The sequence below is a fragment of the Physella acuta genome, unplaced genomic scaffold (assembly GCF_028476545.2).
Source record: "Physella acuta isolate Inbredline_101_S28 unplaced genomic scaffold, ASM2847654v3 ptg001767l, whole genome shotgun sequence".
Taxonomy (NCBI): domain Eukaryota; kingdom Metazoa; phylum Mollusca; class Gastropoda; family Physidae; genus Physella; species Physella acuta.
The window spans coordinates 35,196-57,609 of record NW_026733277.1 but is presented as its reverse complement, the minus strand read 5'-3'; the positions used below and the strand labels follow the sequence as shown (position 1 = coordinate 57,609).

Here is a 22,414-nt window from a genome sequence, read left to right as displayed (position 1 = left end):
AGTGGTGGGCTGTAGGACATTATGTGTGATGTTTGTTGTGGTTTGTGGGGCTTTAAGTGGTGGGCTGTAGGACATCATGTGTGATGTTTGTTGTGGTTTGTGGGGCTTTGAGTGGTGGTCTATAGGACATCATGTGTGATGTTTGGTTTGTGGGGCTTTGAGTGGTGGGCTGTAGGACATCATGTGTGATGTTTGTTGTGGTTTGTGGGGCTTTGAGTGGTGGGCTGTAGGACATCATGTGTGATGTTTGGTTTGTGGGGCTTTGAGTGGTGGGCTGTAGGACATCATGGGTGATGTTTGTTGTGGTTTGTGGGGCTTTGAGTGATGGGCTGTAGGACATCATGTGTGATATTTGTTGTGGTTTGTGGGGCTTTGAGTGGTGGGCTGTAGGACATCATGGGTGATGTTTGTTGTCATTTGTGGGGCTTTGAGTGGTTGGCTGTAGGACATCATGTATGATGTTTGTTGTGGTTTGTGGGGCTTTGAGTGGTGGGCTGTAGGACATCATGTATGATGTTTGTTGTGGTTTGTGGGGCTTTGAGTGGTGGGCTATAGGACATCATGTGTGATGTTTTTGTGGTTTGTGGGGCTTTGAGTGGTGGGTTGTAGGACATCATGGGTGATGTTTGTTGTGGTTTGTGGGGCTTTGAGTGGTGGGCTATAGGACATGTAGTGCGATGTTTGTTGTCGTTTGTGGGGCTTTGAGTGGTGGGCTATAGGACATGTAGTGTGATGTTTGTTGTCGTTTGTGGGGCATTGAGTGGTGGGCTATAGGACATCATGTGACATATTGTGTGATGGCCCACTTGACATTGTGTGTGATGGCCCACATGCCATTTTTATGATGGCTCACATGACATTGTGTTTTGTGGCCCGCATGACATTGTGTGTGATGCCCCACATGTCATTGTTTATGATGGCTCACATGACATTTTCTGTGAAAGCCCACATGACATCGTGTGTGTTGGCCCACATGACATTGTTTGTGATGGCCCACATGCCATTTTTATGATGGCCCACATGACATTTTTTGTGATAGCCCACATGACATTGTGTGTGATGGCCCACCTGGCATTGTGTGTGATGGCCACCCTGATCTTGTGTGTGTGGTCAACATTACATAGTGTGTGTGTTCAACATGACATGGTGTGTGATGGCCCACCTGACATTGTGTGTGATGGCCCACATGTCATTGTGTATCGTGGCCTGCATGACATTTTCTGTGATGGCGCACATGACGTCACATCCGATTTTTATAAACTTATATTTAAAAAAAAAAGATACTTCTCAGGAACAACATAAGCTCCACATAGCTATAAATAAAACACAATCTTGTCTTCTGTCAAGGGGTAAAGAAATCTGGAATTACAATAGTTGCAAGGAATAAACTTATCTCCCTTTATAGAAAACTCAACACGAAAAAAATGTTTTTTAAGTATTTGTTCATTGCTTTTTCAATTAAATTTGACCGAATAGAAGTTTTCAATCATTTCATCTATTACCCGATAATTTAAGAAAAAAGAAATGATTCCTTATTCAAAAACATATTTAACTATAAAAATGTATGACAGTGCACACATGTATTAAGTTTTATGTAATAAGATTTAAATTTACGCATTGTTGTCGTTCCATTACAGGACAGATTTGTACCCAAGAACTGTCTGTCGCAAACTCTTCCTCAGGTAAGTAATTTTATCATGAAAGTATGTTTTTATTCCTTTTGAACAAGCAAGGACTTTTACTGTAACATTAGATCTTTTCCTTACACGTTATTTTATCGTTTTTTTGATAATCTTGGAGAGCTTATAAACCTGATTACTTATTATCTCGCTAGAACAAGGAAAGCTACACCAAAAGGCCAAAGTAATAAAATAAGAAAATTGCAAAATGCCCTGTTATATATTAGTGGTAATACCATCCTTACTCAAAATAAAACCTTTACCCTTTAGCTTTTGAAGCATATCATTAGCCGTACAATTTCCGTTAGATGTACCAGTTGTCTATAGTCCGCAGTTATAAACTTCAAAGCTCACATTTTTACGCTGGCTTTACACTAACCCAACTATCAACTAACCTTCACGTCCTTGCTTTAAATCTAACAAGCCTTACGTAATATGTAACATAACCTAATCCTAATTAAACAACACATATATGTTATAAGACATGCTATGGGTTCCTAGTCATGTCAACCAGGGTACCATTTATCGGTGCAACACAAAACGTCACATCAAACGAACTTGTAGGCTACACATCACGTGAATTGAAATCTTGCACTTGTAAAATTAAAACCTCTTATATTCTTTCGACAGACATGGTTGTATTTTTTAACTGTTCCTTTACATTGGAAAACGAAACCGTAACGACAGAGTGTCTGTTAACCTCAGTAAGTAGACAGTGGGTACATTTTTGCTTTTGAAATTATTGTATTTTAAACCAAAAGGTGGAATTACTCGGAAGGTAAAACGTTCTCTCGAAGTTCATATGGCGGGTGAAGTAGAGTTCCGTTGTTATTATTCTTCTTCAGCCAGCGCCATGCTCAGTTTCTACCCGCATGATGAGTACGTATTATGGCTGAGTGAGCACCGCCTGTCGTACGTGGTCATTGTAAAAATATCAGAAAATATGCCTGTAAAATGCCTAGTCTTCATTTTTGATGAATTTTTTTTTTACACTGTGAGTTAAATCAATTCGGTTGTACATGATGTGGTCTAACCGCCTATGGTTAAAGCAGTGGTGGTTAGAGATCCGGGTACCTTTAATTCGTTTTAATTAGTTTAACATTTTAAAATGTCCGCATGTTTAAATAGTATTGTATCATCTCCTATTTAGTTTACCCGGGCGTTCAGACAAGGTGCAATGATAGTCGGAGGCTCCGTTAAAGAAAAAATAGAGTAAGTTGAAACTCCATGGGAGAAGGCACGGTTGGGTGGTAGAGTGCATGATTACAAACTTTGAAAGTACCGAGTTCTCCGCAAGCAGATAGGGTTCGTTATATGCGAACAGCACACATATAGAAGAAAAAACTCCACAAATCAAACAACTGCTGCCTTGTAGTTTGTTCTTGGGTGGACAAAGCTATAGAAACGAACCCAGAAAGAAAAATAAGCTTAAGCCGGGTCGCATGGTAGTAGCTTAATTAACACAAGTCTTCTAATAGTTGATTAGAGATTTAACATATGCAATTCTACCTTATTTGCTACAATGAATAGGGAAGGTAAAAAAAACACATGTTTGTGGAGTATTGAAATAGTTCTTTTTCTTTTTAATCTCGTTCTCAAGCTCAAGAAACATGGGGTACTCGAAGTAGAGTTAATCTGATTCATTGACCTCGGCATATGAAGGGATAGTGTGTCCAGTCGCCTTTGTTTCCCTAACGTAAGCTAGATACCTCATCTAAGCTGAGTGGACTCGAGACTCTCGGGTTAGCAGTCTAGCTCTCTACCGCTAGACCACGTAGTCACATATTGAAATAGTTGGGGCATTTGGAATAGATGGGGCATTGGAAAAGTTCTTGTGAAGGAGCTACTAAGAGATTTGTGATATTTGAAGAAAATAATATTACTCGTTTAAAAAAAAAAAACTTCTGATATTAAAAGTACTTCAAATAATTTATTAATTTTCTCTTATAGAGGAGATTTTTATAATGTGGGATTTTTGATGAGCATCGGTGGTAACCTGGACAAGAATATCATAAAGAATCTGACTCAAGAAGCTCTTGATGTGATATCCCAGAAATGCTATAGGCCTACTAATGAAAGTAAGTTTCTTGATTTTATGTAAAATACTTCAGATCAGTGGCGTAGCGAGGTCGGGTGTCACCCGGTGCGGCAACTTAATGGTGTCACCCCCCTCCGGTAAATATATATATATATATATATATATATATATATATATATATATATATATATATATATATATATATATATATATATAATATATATATATATAGAGAGAGAGAGATAGATAGAGAGAGCATATATATACATATACTATGCATACTGCCTAGCTTCGCTTAAGTTTTCAAAAACTTTAGAGAATTTGAATGATTAATTAATTAGTGATTCACTGTAATGTGGAGTGTTTAGGGCCCCAGCTTACACATTCTGACTATTTATGTCATGCAAACAACTAAATAGTATTCGCAAATTTAAAACTCGCAAGGTTATTAGAACTGCAAAGACTTCATTAAATGTATAAATGAAACAAACATTATATTAAATTTACTTTCGCAATTAACTTCAGATTGATTGTGTAAAATTTTTATCACAGTAGTACGGCCATTTTCGAGTGAAACAGCACACAAACTAGAAAAGATAGCTCCCTCGCAAAAAATGTTGGGTCTTTATACACACTTACACATTTTGTGTTTGTATTTGTGTGTGGGTGTGTTGGTGTGTGTGTAGCAAAATATTTATTCATTTTCCTGTACTTAAATAAGCTATTTTGGTACATTTTTAAAAATTACAATATCATTTGAAACGGTTTAACAATATTTGCATAACATATATCATTTTTTTACAGCCTATACAAACAGCACGACTGAACACTCCTCAGGTACAGTTTAAAATTAAACGCTTAGAATCTGACAAAATAAATGTATTTTCTAAACCTGTTTTATTATTCAGGTGACACTATAGTATAATAAATGCATGGATTTTTTAAGCTGTTCTAGACTTGTCGTTAAGAGGCTTTAGTTGGTGCCAACTTTAATCTTTACAGAGCTCCTACAGTGGTACCTCGACATAAGAGTCAGTGGCGTAGCCAGGATCGTCTCATGGGGGGAGGGGGTTCAAATTTTTCCAACAATTTATATATATATATATATATATATATATATATATATATATATATATATATATATATATATTGCAGGCCATGTTAGTATTTATTCTACGTTCGCAAAGTTTCAATTTATTCTTTGAAGTGCATGTTCCTGTTTATTCTAGATAACTTCCGCAATAACTCTAGAAAATTAATTTGTGTATTTTTTTTTACTCTTCCAGTGCGCGATGCACTACCTAGATGGTTTGCACCATTGATGAGTGTCTTTGGAGGAGTCATTATATTTGTTCTCTTGTTGGTTTGTGTGGTGTGCACCAGAGGTAGGACGTCTAAAAATTCGCAATCTGTGTCATTAAAATAATTTGTTCGTGTTTCCTATGGTCGGGACTACAATCATACCATTCTCATGCGAGTTAAATGTAAAAAATAAAATAAATTAAATATTTTAGGACATTTTTAAAGTCATTCCAGGTTGGTCAGACTTGGAAAATTCTAAAAAGTAGAACATTTTAGACAACGGATATATTCTAGTTCCAACGGTAGTTTGGTAACGGTGTAAGGATTATCGTAGTAGGTTGGTAACGATGTAAGGATTATGGTGGTAGGTTGGTAACGGTGTAAGGGTTATGGTAGTAGGTTGGTAACGATGTAAGGATGATGATAGTAGGTTGGTGACGATGTAAGGATTATGGTGGTAGGTTGGTAACAATGTAAGGTTTATTGTAGTAGGTTGGTAACGATGTAAGGATGATGATAGTAGGTTGGTGACGATGTAAGGATTATGGTGGTAGGTTGGTAACAATGTAAGGTTTATTGTAGTAGGTTGGTAACGGTGTAAGGATTATGGTAGTAGGTTGGTGACGATGTAAGGATGATGATAGTAGGTTGGTGACGATGTAAGGATTATGGTGGTAGGTTGGTAACAATGTAAGGTTTATTGTAGTAGGTTGGTAACGATGTAAGGATTATGGTAGTAGGGCGGTAACGATGTAAGGATTATGGTAGTATGTTGGTAACGATGTAAGGATTATGGTAGTAGGTTGGGTAGTAGGTTGGTAACGGTGTAAGGATTATGGTAGTAGGTTGGTAACGGTGTAAAGATTATGGTAGTAGGTTGGTAACGGTGTAAGGATTATGGTAGTAGGTTGGGTAGTATGTTGGTAACGGTGTAAGGATTATGGTAGTAGGTTGGTAATGGTGTAAGGATTATGGTAGTAGGTTGGTAATGGTGTAAGGATTATGGTAGTAGGCTGGAAACGGTGTAAGGACTATGGTAGTAGGTTGGTAACATTGTGTCTTAAAGAGCAGATACAGGGAATAATTTATACTTTAACCAGCGTCTCCCCCACCCCTTACTTTCTTCAGGGAAAACCGAATTAATAATTCAAGTGAGCTATTACAGCTTTAACAATCTTCGCTCGTGTGAAGTACATACTTTATTTAGTTTTTCATTAAAATATAGCTAGCATCTAATTTTAAGTTATTACTTAAACTTTTATTTCTGAATCCATCTCTCCTCAGGAACTGATGACCTAGAGATCCAGTCGCGCAGTACTAGGTCCACGGCAGTAAGTACTCGACTGGAGACAACAAGTCATGCTGATGTTCACGACAGGGGGATAGAAGAGCAGATCGATCAGGAAAAGGACTTGGGCTGTGTGGATTTAGTGCATGTGCAAGTGGACGGTGGAAGCGAGGAGGTCGTTAGTGGAGCAGTAGGTCAGGAAGGGAGTTACCAAGAAACAAGAATGTGAAAAACCAAAGATTGAGAAGGTCGTGATGGAAAAGAAATAACCTCATTTCCCTTGTTTAAAAATATCAGAAAGTTAGATTGAAAAATATGTTTTTGTTACTTTTAAATTTTCCAATTTTTGCAAAAAGCAAACCTGTATGCTAGATTATATATTTAGAAAAGAATTGTTAAGCAGGTCACCGTTGGAATAGTCATCAGATGATTTTTGTAAATATTTCTGCTTAATGTATATAATACTATTGTGAGGGGTAAATATATTTTAATTTGCCATTTGTATATAATTTACCATTTGAGTAGGCTACGTTAAATTTTAATTTGTTTTCTCGTGTTAGTGTTGGTGTTGCGGCTGCTTATGTTTAGGATTACCATTGTTTGACTATATATTTTTTAAATGAACTTTTAGCTTTATTATGGCCATTAAACTGTAATTAGTCTTGTAAATAATAATTTATTTTGTTGATTATTGATTAAAATTTGTTACTTGTGTTTATCAAGATACTTTATTTTCATCGAAGTACTTGACTTTTAACCCCTGAGAAGCAAAGCCTGCATCCAGAAAACTCCGCCGAGCTCGGTCTTGTGCAGTTCTCTTTATTTCCGCCCACGTAAGCCCATTAGCCTTTGCCTCTACTTTTACCGTCCTTCTCCAAAATTGCATTGGCCGGCCCACTTCCACTGGGAATTCAAGTCTAACGCGATATTATGCTTTTCCCTATTAGGATATAATCGATCCATCCCATTTGTGGGCTATAATTGTGTCAATTAGCTGTCACTTAGTGGTTTGCTATAGGTCTTCATTTGGCATTTGTCTGGCAATTTTATCTTGAGGATTTGTCTTTAACATCTGTTTGTGAACGTCTATAGCCAGCCAGTATTTGCATTGGTAACCAAGGTCTCCAAGCCATAAAGCAAACTTGCCTTAACATTTGTGATAAAGATTCTTATCTAGATTGACAAGGCTGTGCATCTCCATATCAGTTGTAGTGAGTTGAAGGTACATCTTGCCTTGTTGACACGACATTTTTTGTCCTCGTCTGCCCCACTCACCCCCCCCCCCTCCTTGTCGATAACACTTTCCACACATGTGAATTTGTTTGTTTCTCGCGTCTTTTTTTTAGCTGTATAGGTGTGAGCTGGTTATTGATTCTGATGACCACTGTTTTATTTTTTTATTTTTACAAGCTTTTATTTAGTTCACATCGTCTGTTTGTTTATTTGCTTCTTTGTGGGTTCGTGGCAAATTTTGCAACTCAATTTTGAACTACTTCTAATGCAGCGATTTCGTTCAAACTTTCCAGAATCGTTCCAATTCGAAGACAGGTCTTTTTATTGTTTGATTTAATTAGATGTTTAGTTAGTCATCAAAAAATGAATTAAACGGGATCGAAAACTGAGGGGAGATAACAAAATTAAATCACTCGATAGATTACTATATTCAATAATAGAAGAAGAGATTAATTAACAAGCTAGACGCGATCACGATAATATTTACAATTTTAGAGTCGATCGATCTAGTGAAGGCTAATAGGGGCAGATAATAAAGTTTTTAAAATGATTTGGAACTAAGAGGAGGCAGTAAGATTAAGAACTATGCATCACTTTATCAGCTTGCTGATATCTGTAAAATGTGGTCACTTACGGATGCATTCACAAGGCAGATAATCGTCTTTCAGATATCGCAATCTACTGATGGTGTTTTGAAGCAAATACTTTTAGTATTGTTGACTTCATAAATTAGGAATCACTCAAAAGTAGAAAATAAAACAAATATAAAAATATCGATATAACTACAAGCTTTTAAATACACTGAAAATAAGATAAAACGAATCTACTTTCTTGCATACAATCTTTAGTCGCTAAAATATGTAAAAGAATGAAGGCAGATTAATTTTATTTTAACTTACTTCCTCATTCAGACTGTCTATTTGTCGTCATAGATCGAAACGCTCAAGCAAAATTTCGGACACTGACAGATTCTTTTTAAAGTTGGCACGTGGGTCAAGACTCATGAACACACTGCAATATGTTATTAAATTTGACTTAATTGGATGCCTAATTATTTTTTTATGAATTAAATATGTATCCAATAGATAATAAAGTGACCCACGCTTTTCTTAATAGTTATTCGAATAGTAGTGTATTATTATATATTTAAAGAAAATAATTTATTATCTTCTTTTTAGTGCATAATTAGACCTATATAAAAGCTTGTTATTAAAACGTTTTATATAAATTTTACGGTGCCTGTAAAAGCTTGTTAATATAAAGGAATTTTATATTTGATTTTTTTTTCTTATAATCTCAACACCATATATTTTCTATTGTTTGCGGCAACTGGAAGACGTCGCTCTGTGTAAAATAATTCTACTTCCTTTTTTTTTCGCTTTGTTGGGCTATGGCATTTGGATAAACATCAACAGTGGATTCATAAAAGAAAATCTCTTAGTTGATACAGATCTAAGTACGTATATTTAAAGCATTGATGTACATGGATTAAAAGTATCTTAGAAAAGGTATTAAATATTGGAAAACGGGTATTTAAAGTATTAATGAACTGTTAATTGCAGTAACGATGTTCTGCTCTTGATTTAATGAAGTACAGATAACTAATAAATAGTAGTAATGTTTTTGGTGAATCGAAGGGGCGCAGGTATTGGAAGTATTATTACATTGGATTAGAAGAAATCGACTTATCATGCACTTGCAATAACGCATGAGATTACGGAGGTGGTTTAGTGGAGTAGCTAGGATTTTCAGACCCCAATGCAAAAATTCTCAGCGGGCCCCTTTGTGAGCCGTTGAAATGAAAAAAAAAATCAACTGCCACCTACGGTAAAGGGTTTTAAATAATACTAGACAACCCGTTATCGTTAGATAACTGTGGGCTTCGGTGGTCATCCGTAAATGACATCACGTCTGTCACTTATCATCACAAAATAACCAGACCTCACATTTAAAAAGATGTCACACCCCAGACGTTTTTGTCTTTAAAAAAAAAACTGATTTCGGCTGAGCATGGGTCTGACCACACAATCCATTCATATGCTGAGGTCACAAAAAAGAGGTCAACTATACTTTACCTGCCCAGTGTCTCCACCAACTCAGACATGTTTTTGTCTTTTAAAACACCGATTTCACCTGAGCATGGGTCTGACCAAACTATCCCTTCATATGCTGATGTCACAAGTGAACTCTACACCTACCAAACTCTTCTTCACCTGCCCAATGTCCCATTTAGGTCTCAGACATGTTTTTATCGTTAAAAAAATTCCGGCCGAGCATGGCTCTGACCACACTATCGCTTCATAGGCGGAGGACACAGAAACAGGTGAACTCTACTTCACCTGCCATGTATCCAGCCAAGTTCCGATAGGTAACTTTATCATTCACATCTAAAAAAAATAGAAAAAAAAATGTTACGTTACCACGATGTGTCTCGAACCCGTGCCACCCGCATGGTAACCCTAATACACGAACACCTTAGCTATCTAGGGACGTATCTATATATATAAAGCAAAGTGGTCAAGTGCGCGATAGGGCACTTCCCGGCGCCGCAGGCGCGTCAAAATTGGCACAATGGTGCCTCGGGGCGATAGAACACGAAGGCCGGTGACGGTTTGCCGAAAAGTCTACGGAGAGGGGGCCAAAACTGACCTCGACTGACCGGCGCCTTATATGGGCTTTATTACGAAAAAATAATTTCCTCCGACGACCCCCCTTGAAATTTTGTGAGGTGGTAGGAGAACGCCTTGGGGTGTAACAAAAAACTCACCATGTCCGGGAAAAATCGGGAAATGAGTCAAAACTGACCAGTCGTATTTCCCTATATAATCTTTGTATTTTATGGGAAAAACAGAGGGTTATTTCAAAACGGGATTTAAGGCACTTACCCTCTTTACATCTGGCTAATTTTTGGCATGTTTGTAGGTAAATGGCTTGGCCGTAGGGCAGACCTGTCGGTCTCACTCAAAGCCCTCGACGAGGGCTAAAAAGTGACCGCGAGTGAAATTCTCTTTATATGAGCTCTATTACGAAACAAATTTTTCTCCGACGACCCCCCTTGAAATTTTGTGAGGTGGTAGGAGACCGCCTTGGGGTGTCACAAAAAACTCGGCATATCTGGGAAAACTTCGTAAAAGGGTCAAAACTGACCAGTTGTATTTCCCAATATAATCTTTGTATTTTATGGGAAAAACAGAGGGTCATTTCAAAACGGATTTTAAGGCACTTACCCTCTTTACATCTGGCTAATTTTTGGTATGTTTGTAAGTAAATAGCTTGGCCGTAGGGCAGACCTGTCGGTTTGACTCAAAGCCTTCGACGAGGGCTAAAAACTGACCGCGAGTGAAATTCTCTTTATATGAGCTCTATTACGAAAACATTTTTCCTCCGACGACCCCCCTTGAAATTTTGTGAGATGGTAGGATAACGCCTTAGGGTGTCACAAAAAACTTGCCATGTCCGGGAAAACTTCGTAAAGGGGTCAAAACTGACCAGTCGTATTTCCCTATATAAACTTTGTATTTTATGGGAAAAACAGAGGGTCATTTCAACGCAGACTTTAAGGTACTTAAACTCAGTATATCTGGCTAATTTTTTGCATGCTCTTAGGTAAATGGCTTGACCTTTAGGGAAAACTGTCGGTTTTACTCAAAGCCCTCGACGAGGGCTAAAAAGTGACCGCGAGTGAAATTCTCTTAATATGAGCTCTATTACGAAAAACATTTTCCTCCGACGACCCCCCTTGATATTTTGTGAGGTGGTAGGAGACCGCCTTGGGGTGTCACAAAAAACTCGGCATATCTGGGAAAACTTCGTAAAAGGGTCAAAACTGACCAGTTGTATTTCCCAATATAATCTTTGTATTTTATGGGAAAAACAGAGGGTCATTTCAAAACGGATTTTAAGGCACTTACCCTCTTTACATCTGGCTAATTTTTGGTATGTTTGTAAGTAAATAGCTTGGCCGTAGGGCAGACCTGTCGGTTTGACTCAAAGCCTTCGACGAGGGCTAAAAACTGACCGCGAGTGAAATTCTCTTTATATGAGCTCTATTACGAAAACATTTTTCCTCCGACGACCCCCCTTGAAATTTTGTGAGATGGTAGGATAACGCCTTAGGGTGTCACAAAAAACTTGCCATGTCCGGGAAAACTTCGTAAAGGGGTCAAAACTGACCAGTCGTATTTCCCTATATAATCTTTGTATTTTATGGGAAAAACAGAGGGTCATTTCAACGCAGACTTTAAGGTACTTAAACTCAGTATATCTGGCTAATTTTTTGCATGCTCTTATGTAAATGGCTTGACCTTTAGGGAAAACTGTCGGTTTTACTCAAAGCCCTCGACGAGGGCTAAAAAGTGACCGCAAGTGAAATTCTCTTAATATGAGCTCTATTACGAAAAAATTTTTCCTCCGACGACCCCCCTTGATATTTTGTGAGGTGGTAGGAGACCGCCTTGGGGTGTCACAAAAAACTCGGCATATCTGGGAAAACTTCGTAAAAGGGTCAAAACTGACCAGTTGTATTTCCCAATATAATCTTTGTATTTTATGGGAAAAACAGAGGGTCATTTCAAAACGGATTTTAAGGCACTTACCCTCTTTACATCTGGCTAATTTTTGGTATGTTTGTAAGTAAATAGCTTGGCCGTAGGGCAGACCTGTCGGTTTGACTCAAAGCCTTCGACGAGGGCTAAAAACTGACCGCGAGTGAAATTCTCTTTATATGAGCTCTATTACGAAAAAAATTTTCCTCCGACGACCCCCCTTGAAATTTTGTGAGATGGTAGGATAACGCCTTAGGGTGTCACAAAAAACTTGCCATGTCCGGGAAAACTTCGTAAAGGGGTCAAAACTGACCAGTCGTATTTCCCTATATAATCTTTGTATTTTATGGGAAAACAGAGGGTCATTTCAACGCAGACTTTAAGGTACTTAAACTCAGTATATCTGGCTAATTTTTTGCATGCTCTTAGGTAAATGGCTTGACCTTTAGGGAAAACTGTCGGTTTTACTCAAAGCCCTCGACGAGGGCTAAAAAGTGACCGCGAGTGAAATTCTCTTTATATGAGCTCTATTACGAAAAAAATTTTCCTCCGACGACCCCCTTGATATTTTGTGAGGTGGTAGGAGACCGCCTTAGGGTGTCACAAAAAACTTGCCATGTCCGGGAAAAATCGGGAAATGGGTCAAAACTGACCAGTCGTATTTCCCTATATAATCTTTGTATTTTATGTCAAAAACCGGGAAATTTTAACACAATTTTTAAGTTACTTAACGTCTGTAGATCGTGCTAAGTTTTTGCATACACTACTATAGATGACTAGGCCGTATGGAAAAACTGTTGGTCAGATTAAAAAGCCCTCGACGAGGGCTAAAAGACGATCGTGAGTGAAATTCTCCTTATATGAGATATATATATAAATAAATTGACGAACGATCCCCTTAATATTATGTGACGTCGTAGACCGACCCTGGAGGGTAACAAAAAAATTTATTCCCGTCGGAAACAGCCATTATAGTCGTTAAATATGTTCATATACCGTAATTTCTTATATAAGCATAGCAACTGTTTGTTAAAAAAAAGTAAACAAAGACATACGTCATACGTACAGTTTTCAAGGGAGTTAACGTTTTTAAAATTATTATTTTTCAAATAATTGTATACTATTTTAAACAGAAACAGAAAATAACGAAGTATAGCATTTGTTTTAGTACACAATTAAGTTGTTAATCCAGTTACGTATTCTAATTAAATAAATTAATTAATTTCAAAAGACAATGTGACATAAATTATGAGATATACTGTTCTTGGAACCTGTGTAGTTCGAATTCCATTTTAGTTATACAATGCGCACTTTCCAATATTTCTCTGAGAACGGAAATTAAACAACAAACACCATTTATTCTAAAGTTAGCATTACTGTTTAAATTTAAGCACTCCACACCCAATCCATCGCTAAAAAATTAAGTATTCAAATTCTCAAATGTTTTTTTTAAAAACCTATGCGAAGCTAGGCAGTATACCTAGTCTATATATATAAAGCAAAGTGGTCAGGTGCCCGATAGGGCACTTCCCGGCGCCGCAGGCGCGTCAAATTCGGCACGATGGTGCCTTGGGGCGATAGAACACGAGGGCCGGTGACGGTTGGCCGAAAAGTGTACGAGGAGGGGGCCAAAACTGACCTCGACTGACCGGCACCTGATATGGGCTATATTACGAAAAAAAATTTCCTCCGACGACCCCCCTTGACATCTTGTGAGGTGGTAGGAGAACGCCTCGGGGTGTCACAAAAAACTCGCCATGTTCGGGAAAATTCGTTAAATGGGTCAAAATTGACCAGTCGCATTTCCCTTTATAATCTTTGTATTTTATGGGAAAAACAGAGGGTGATTTCAAAACGGATTTGAGGGCACCTACCCTCTTAACATCTGGCTAATTTTTTGCATGCTCTTAGGTAAATGGCTTGACCTTTAGGTAAAACTGTCGGTTTCACTCAAAGCCCTCGACGAGGGCTAAAAAGTGACCGCGAGTGAAATTCTATTTATATGAGCTCTATTACGAAAAAAAATTTCCGACGACGACCCCCCTTGAAATTTTGTGAGGTGGTAGGAGAACCCCTCAGGGTGTCACAAAAAACTCGACATGTCCCGGAAAATTCGTTAAATTGGTCAAAACTGACCAGTCGCATTTCCCTATATAATCTTTGTATTTTATGGGAAAAACAGAGGGTGATTTCAAAACGGATTTTAGGGCACTTACCCTCTTAACATCTGGCTAATTTTTTGCATGCTCTTAGTTAAATGGCTTGACCTTTAGGGAAAACTGTCGGTTTCATTCAAAGCCCTCGACGAGGGCTAAAAAGTGACCGCGAGTGAAATTCTCTTTATATGAGCTCTATTACGAAAAAAATTTCCTCCGACGACCCCCCTTGAAATTTTGTGAGGTGGTAGGAGAACGCCTTGTTGTGTCACAAAAAACTCGCCATGTCCTGGAAAAATCGGGAAACGGGTCAAAACTGACCAGTCGTATTTCCCTATATAATCTTTGTATTTTATGGCAAAAACAGGGAAATTTTAAAACAATTTTTAGGTTACTTAACGTCTGTATATTATGCTAAGTTTTTGCATACACTACTATAGATGACTAGACCGTATGGAAAAACTGTTGGTTAGACTCAAAGCCCTCGACGAGGGCTAAAAGATGATCGTGAGTGAAATTCTCCTTATATGAGATATATATATATATATAAATAAATTGACGAACTGTTACGGGTCAGTTGTAGGTTAGACTAGAATAGGATAGAATGATCTAGAATTAGGGGAGAGTGAGTGTGTGAGTTGAGTTTACCCTAGAATATTGTTAACCCCGGTGTGTTTGTGTATTGTTATCCCAAGGTCGAATGCGGTATAAAAGCTGGAGTGAATGGTTGTCAGGGGGTAGTTAGTTGGCAGGGTTAGGTTGAGGGCTATGTTGTAATGTGATATGTGAGACCTAATAAACGTATCGAACGTTAACCCGAGTCGTTCTTGAATTCGAATCTAACCCGGACGTAACACGAACGATCCCCTTAATATTATATGACGTCGTAGACCGACCCTGGACGGTAACAAAAAACGTTATTCCCGTCGGAAACAGCCATTATAGTCGTTAAATATGTTCATATACCGTAATTTCTTATATAAGCACTAGGCATGCTGCCCAGCTTCGCTTAGGCTTTCAAAAACATTGAGAATTTGAATGCTTAATTAATTCGCCCGAGGGTCGGTCTACGACCTCAGGAGTTATGAAGAGGTTCCTACGTGGACAACATTTTTTCGATTTATAGCTCATGTAAGGCACCAGTCAGTCGAGGTCTGTTTTGACTCCCTCATCGTAGACCTTTAGGCCAACCGGCACTGGCCCCCGTGTTCTGTCGCCCCAAGGCAAAATCCTGCCAAATTTGAAGCGCCTGCGGCGCCGGGAAGTGCCCCATGTCGGGCACCCGACAACTTTGCTTCATATATTATAGAGATTAGCAAATTGCATAGATAAACAAAGATTTCCAAAGTAGTTCCTTTCTTTATAGTCTAAAATAGGAAGATTCACATATAAAAAAATAATAATTAGGTTTGACTTGGTGTGTCTCGATCCAGCCCCACGTGTCTGGTATCAAGTACACTATCATCTCAGCTTATTAGGTACCTTGTAAAATATGGAGAATAAAAGAAGTGTTTAAAAAAATAACTTACACGAATATGCCTATTTTTTCAAATTATTTTTTTTACCCAAAATTAACCAGTTTCATTGCTAAACAAACACAGATTTCTATAAAATATTTAAGTCCTGAAAAAGTTTATTATAGAAATTTATTTTTGGAATAGATTCTACAGTAGATAGAGTCTAAATCTAGATCTAGATCTAGAACAGATCTTAGCGACTTAGCGTCTAAAAGTGTAGTTTTTGCGTAGATTTAGATCTAGTCTAGGTCTAGAATCTCTAGATCTAGAATCCAAATAGATAAAATATTTTTTTAAGTTCAGGCCGAGAATATCCTATTGTGTAGTCTACATTTCATAGCGTATGTAGTCTACATTTCATAGCGTACATAGCTCTAAATCATATTTGAATGAAATAGTTCATTTTTTTAAATTCTAAACTCGGAAGATGACGTCATCAGTTTCGTGCTCTTGTTTTAGTGTTTTAGTGTAAACAATAAGCGACGTCATTGTTAAATGCGTTCTTGTCCCAAGTTTATACACTTTTCCGGTTGCATAAATAATACTGTTTCTCTATATTCGAATACGCCTTTATTTTTTATTTTTCTTCTTTAAATAAAATTGTGGTTATACATTTAAAACATCTAACATATTATTTTCAACAAAAGTCCGTAAAAAGTTCTCGATATATCGCTGCCGATTCTGACGTGATGTCCGGCGAAAATATTTTGCGGACAGAGAGAGAGAAGTGCGCACATGGGGAATTATATATTAGGATAGCAACTGTTTGTAAAAAAAAGTAAACAAAGACATACGTCATACGTTCAGTTTTCAGGGGAGGTAACGTTTTGAAAATTATTATTTTTCAAATAATTTTAAACTATTTTAAACAGAAACAGAAAATGACGAAGTATAGCATTTGTTTTAGTACAAAATTAAGTTGTTAATTCAGTTACGTATCCTAATTAAATAAATAAATAAATTTCAAAAGGCAATGCAATATAAACTATGAGATATACTGTTTATGGAACCTGTGTAGTTCTAATTCCATTTTAGTTATAGATTGCGTACTTTCAATTGTGTCTCTGGGAATATAATTTAAACGACAAACAAAAACATTTTTTCCAAAGTTAGCATTAATGTTTAAATTAAAGCACTCCACACCCAATCCATCGCTAAATTAAGTATTCAAATTCTCAAATGTTTTTTAAAAACCTAAGCGAAGCTAGGCAGTATGCCCAGTTTACTTTTATATTTTATTTTTAGTCTGCTTAGGAAACTTCATTTACGCAGATAGGCCATAGTATTATTTCAAATTAAATATTATCCGAAATTAGCAAATTCCATTGCTAAAACAAACAAAGATTTATATAAAATAATTAGGCCTAAGGCCTGAAATAGTTTAGTATAAAGATTCTAGATCTAGATTCTAGATGTAGAATTTACGTGTTAGTTTTTTGCCGTAGTTCAAGATCTAGAACCTAAATAGATATATCCCATGTATTCTCGAATAAGATGATAATTGAAGCTAAAAAGCGAAGATTTATATCAAATATTTAAGGACTAACATAGTTTAATTAAAAAAAAAACTCAACGATTTATTGTAATTTTAAAATGGCTTTTATTTTTAACTTATTAATTTTGGTTTGAGATCTAGGATTTTTCCTTCCTTCAACCGCTGATCTAGATCTATATATTTAGAGAAATGTATTGTATAATCAAATTAGAATAACTGTTGAAAATTGATGATAGTGTTGGAACTTAATAAAAATAGCAAACGAACGTATCGTTAAAGCTATAGCAGACAACTATATAATGCGTTATACTTTTGAATGGGCAACGAAATCTTGTATGGAAGCTGCCATTATTGTTATTAAAAAAATAATGTAACGTCACTATAAGTAATGTCATTGTTCTGAACTTTTATAATTAAAGTGGTTAATCTATCAACGAATATTTAAATAAATTAACTAACGTCTTTAAATTAATTTGTGATAGACAGTTTGGTCAAAAACAACATTGTTCTCTACCTAAATACTATTTTACAACCGTTCATATAGTGCAGATTCTCTCCTGTAACCAAACAGACAAAGAAAAAAAAACAAATAAAAAAACAAATAAATATAGAAACATGTAAACAAACTTGAGCGTAGTAGTATATTGATAAATATTCTGTACAATTTGCCTTTTTTACTTCCTGATTGTGCATGTATACTATATTATTATTTAGGCCAACTACCCCTTAATTATTTAAAAATGTTATAGCCTTAAAGTTAATTTTTTTTAAGTAACCAAACACAGTTACGTCACAAGGTGGGGGGCTGATGACAACATTTAAGCGTGACACCATGACATAACAGTGTAAACTTTACTGTCAAAACTATATTGCATCAAGCTAAAATAATAAAAGATTATTGAAAGAGAGGTGACTCCTCACATAAAATGCTAATGGGGCGATACCTTTTGTAAACGAGCACGGCGACACACACCTGACCTTGTGACGCCACTAACCTAAAACAATTGTTTAATATTGTACATGGTTAATTTAAAATACTTGTTTTTTTCTCTTCAAGCTTTGGATTTTGCAAAATTAATAATAAGTTTCTTGAGATTCATTTTAGCTGCTTCTGAATGTTCGATTCTTAGGATGGCTAAGTTCCTGACCCACTGGCCATATTTACAATTTGTTTCATAACAAATTAACATGAACATAATGAAAAAAAATAATGGGATTTAAAAAATACATGAAAGACATACAAATTTCCTTCCCGATCACCGTGAAAGAATGCTTATAACACCTAGCTCACCCGTCCGCGTTGCTGCGATCTTGTCCTACATAAAAGAGTAACGAAACAATTTGTAAAAGTTTCATCCTCCGTAATAATGAGGTTGAATATCTTTCTGTCACCGCCAAGGTATTAAATCCGTCGAGTACATAGTGTAGAATACACGTGTGATTAGTGTCATCCGTACGCCAGAGGCGTCGAAAGCCGCCCCAAGTGCAGTTTGACCGTTGAATCAAGTAGTACCACTGACTCTGCAGGACAAGCAATCAACGGATCCTTTGCTCTCAGGTAGCCTTTGGGTAACTATGGCTGAGGACAACCATTTTTCGATTTAGTAATCGATTTTTGTATTATTCCGTGTCCCTAGTGTAGGTCACTCATTAAAACGATTATATGCGCCGTATCAAGTAGTAACGCTGCCCCGGACACCCAATCAACGAACTCCAGGTACAAAGATAGCCGCTGTGAAAGTCTGGGTGGCTTATGGCACCGCCTTACTGCGGGGCGCGCCATCTGAAATAATAAAAATTTAATGGCAGAAACCTTATCAAAAGTCTGAGTTTCTTTCAGGCACCTTTTCAGAAAAAAATGTCTGGAAATAAAACACTGCCTGGATTATTCTCAACGAATTCCCAAAGTTTCTTGGCGATTAGATGAAACCCGAAAACTAATTAGTAGTGTTAGTAGCGTCGTGTTGATTAAAGTTTAATGAGATCAACAAATGAAATGTCAAAAGTAAGTAGAAAAACATTGACACATGTTGGACTTACATCAAATAAATATTAAATTCCAATGTAAAAGTTTTATTTTTTTTAAAATAGTGAAAAGGGCTCCTACGTCCTTTAGGCTCCTATGCCTGGCTTACGCTAGCCTTACAGTAGCTACGCCACTGAGGCGGAATTAATCTGTTTAAGTAGTGGAGTCACTGGTAATGGCGATTGCTTGAGAGAGGTTAAAAATAGAACAGCTATGTAGCTATTTATGAATGTCTTCTGTTGGAAGTAAAACCAAATAAAAAGTCTGTTCTGCTGGAGGCGAGATCAATGTTTTCTACGGACGACCAAACGCAAACAACTGATAACGAAATTATTTTAAAATTTCAGCATTGTTTTCCCAACCCAGCCATAGAACAAGTCACTTGTCGGAGTTTGAAAAATGCTTTTCGCTACTCTGATTCTGAGTGTGTTTTTTATCGTTACAGGTAAATTTATGTATCTATAATATATTTTCTGTTATGATTTTGATAAAATGATACTTATATGATAAAAAATGTAATGTATATATATATTCATAGTCAAAGGAAATATGAAAACTTGCAATAAAAAGTTTGATTTTTTTTCCATTGATGTAGCACTATGCTATACAGAGTTTAATTTAAAGCTATGAATAATTGTATTAACATTGCGAAAGATTTTTAGTTAAGCATTTATTATCCATTGCGCTATTTAGGTTCGTATATAATTCGACACAGTTGTGCTAAAGAGAATAAAACAAATATAAAAACATAAAAAATAATAAGCTAGTTAGTATACATGTTCGACTTAATTTCCATTCGTCTGGACGCATATGACACGTTTAACTGAACCCCACACATCTGTTAACATATAACTTTACCCATTACATATGTTAGCATTTGACATGTTTAACTTTATCCTCATATATATTTTAGCATATGACATGTCCAGTTTAACTCCATACATCATTTACAACTACGTTTTCTCTGTTTAACTTACGTGTCATTTTTTTCAATGTCCGTCTTAAGAAAGCGAAACCGATCAGAACTCTCTTGAATTTCAAAGAGCAAATGGAATCAACACTACAATAGATGGCTACCTACCCCGGTGTCCAGGGTGTGTGGTGTTTGGGAGGGATCCACTGATAGTCTATGGCAAGTTTTATCTACCAAAGGACAAGTGGCACATAATAACGCCAGATCCCGCGTACAAACGACCTCAACCATCTTTTGAAGTCTCATTTTGCGATTCCGGCTGCGAAGACTATGCCAATTGGAAAAAATGGTTTGCGGTAATTAATACATTTTCTCTAATTATGAAAAAAAATAATATAGTTTAAAAAAAAATAACGTTTTACATATTCACTATCGCAGATAGAGTATCTTTGGAAATGTTCCAGAAAATAAAATTTAAATGATTTTAGGAGCATATAACCTCGGATGAAATTTCTACACACTATGATATTTGAGGACAAGTTGAAGATATGTATCTAAGAACAAGTTATTTTTGAGCTAAATACTTGTTTTTTTAGTTTGTACAAGAAACCTTGCTGCACTTAGTGATTATAACTTTTTATCTCGTTGCCATTCGTTGGTTTTTCTAAAAGATCAATATGGGATCTATACATTAATCTCGATTTAGCAATGGAACGGAGCTGGGGTTGTCACCTTTCCCCCTTTACAGCATTTACGGAAAGTTGTTTTCAGTGTTTTCTCCAGGGGGGGGGGGGGGGGGAGGGCGAGATAAAAATTTCGTGTCGGCAGGGTGGGGGGGTGGGGGGTGGACGGACACTGTTAAAAGTATATATTTTCTATATAAATTCCATTTAGTTCGGGGGGAAGGGTAGACCTTCTCCGAGTGGGTGGGGGGGGGGGGGAAGGAATGAGCCGTTGTTTTACTCGTGCGCGTTACCACACTTTCCTTTCAAACTCCTTTTTAAAACGTTTTTCTTAACTCAGCTTCGCGTTTGTTTGTTTGTTTGGTTGTTTGGATGTTTGTTGTTAAAATTGACATCGAAAATTAGCCCACTTCTGATTGCTCTAGAGACCTGAAATTTGGCATGCATGCTACTTTCGCCTAACAATTTCAGATGCAATCATAAAAACTAGCAATTAGTGACCGTAATTAGCTTAATTTAATTACGCCCCAAGGACCATAAAATTGAGGACATGATTTCTAAAGATACCGACAAGACTGGAGGCCTATTGACACAGTTACTTCGGCCCCAATCGATGTGAGCGCGCTGGCCGTGATCGTATAGTGGTTAGTACTTCGCGTTGTGGCCGCGACAACCCAGGTTCGAATCCTGGTCGCTCAAGATTTTTAGTCCGTGTATTTATAAACACTTTTTTAAAAACCACGTTTTTCATGTGTAGCAACGGACTAAAAAGGAGAAAATAAAATACTTAAAAAAAACTTTTTAAAAAACACTTTTTAAAAACCACGTTTTTCATGTGTAGCAACGGACTAAAAAGGAGAAAATAAAATACTTAAAAAAAACTTTTAAAAAAAAACACGTTTTTCTTGTGGACTAAAAAGTAGAAAATAACTATTTACATACATTTGATGACAAAAAACGTGGGTCGGGCAGATGGGTCGGGAAATTTGATGGTGAACGTACCCACGTTTTTTGTCATCAAATGTATGTAAATAGTTATTTTCTACTTTTTAGTCCACAAGAAAAACGTGGTTTTTTAAAAAGTTTTTTTTAAGTATTTTATATTAACACGTTTTTATTAACTCAGCTTCGCGTTTGTGTGTTTGTTGTTAAAATTGACATCGAAAATTAGCCCACTTCTGATTGCTCTATAGATCTGAAATTTGGCATGCAGGTTACTTTCGCCTAACAATTTCAGATGCAATCATAAAAACTAGCAATTAGAGACCGTAATTAGCTTAATTTAATTACGCCCCAAGGACCATAAAATTGAGGACATGATTTCTAAAGATACCGACAAGACTGGAGGCTTATTGACACAGTTACTTCGGCCCCAATCGATGTGAGCGCGCTGGCCGTGATCGTATAGTGGTTAGTACTTCGCGTTGTGGCCGCGACAACCCAAGTTCGAATCCTGGTCGCTCAAGATTTTTTTAGTCCGTGTATTTATAAACACTTAGTCAATTCATACTTAATCAAGTCATTAGATAAAGTAGAAAAT

The 22,414-nt window shown here is 36.8% G+C and overlaps 1 protein-coding gene and 1 long non-coding RNA gene across 2 annotated transcripts; both read left to right on the top strand.

Annotated features, from left to right (window-relative positions):
- The first annotated feature begins 2,856 nt into the window (after positions 1-2,856).
- Positions 2,857-6,602, top strand: LOC131930394 (uncharacterized). The gene is made up of 5 exons (XM_059286855.1): positions 2,857-2,891; positions 3,630-3,757; positions 4,522-4,554; positions 5,004-5,102; positions 6,304-6,602. Exons 1-5 carry the CDS (start codon positions 2,857-2,859, stop codon positions 6,534-6,536), a joined length of 528 nt encoding a protein of 175 aa, XP_059142838.1. The 3' UTR covers positions 6,537-6,602.
- A 2,321-nt stretch (positions 6,603-8,923) lies between these two features.
- Positions 8,924-20,519, top strand: LOC131930399 (uncharacterized). The gene is made up of 3 exons (XR_009384123.1): positions 8,924-8,996; positions 19,626-19,723; positions 20,285-20,519. It is a non-coding gene; the product is annotated as an uncharacterized LOC131930399 (long non-coding RNA).
- Positions 20,520-22,414: the final 1,895 nt, after the last annotated feature.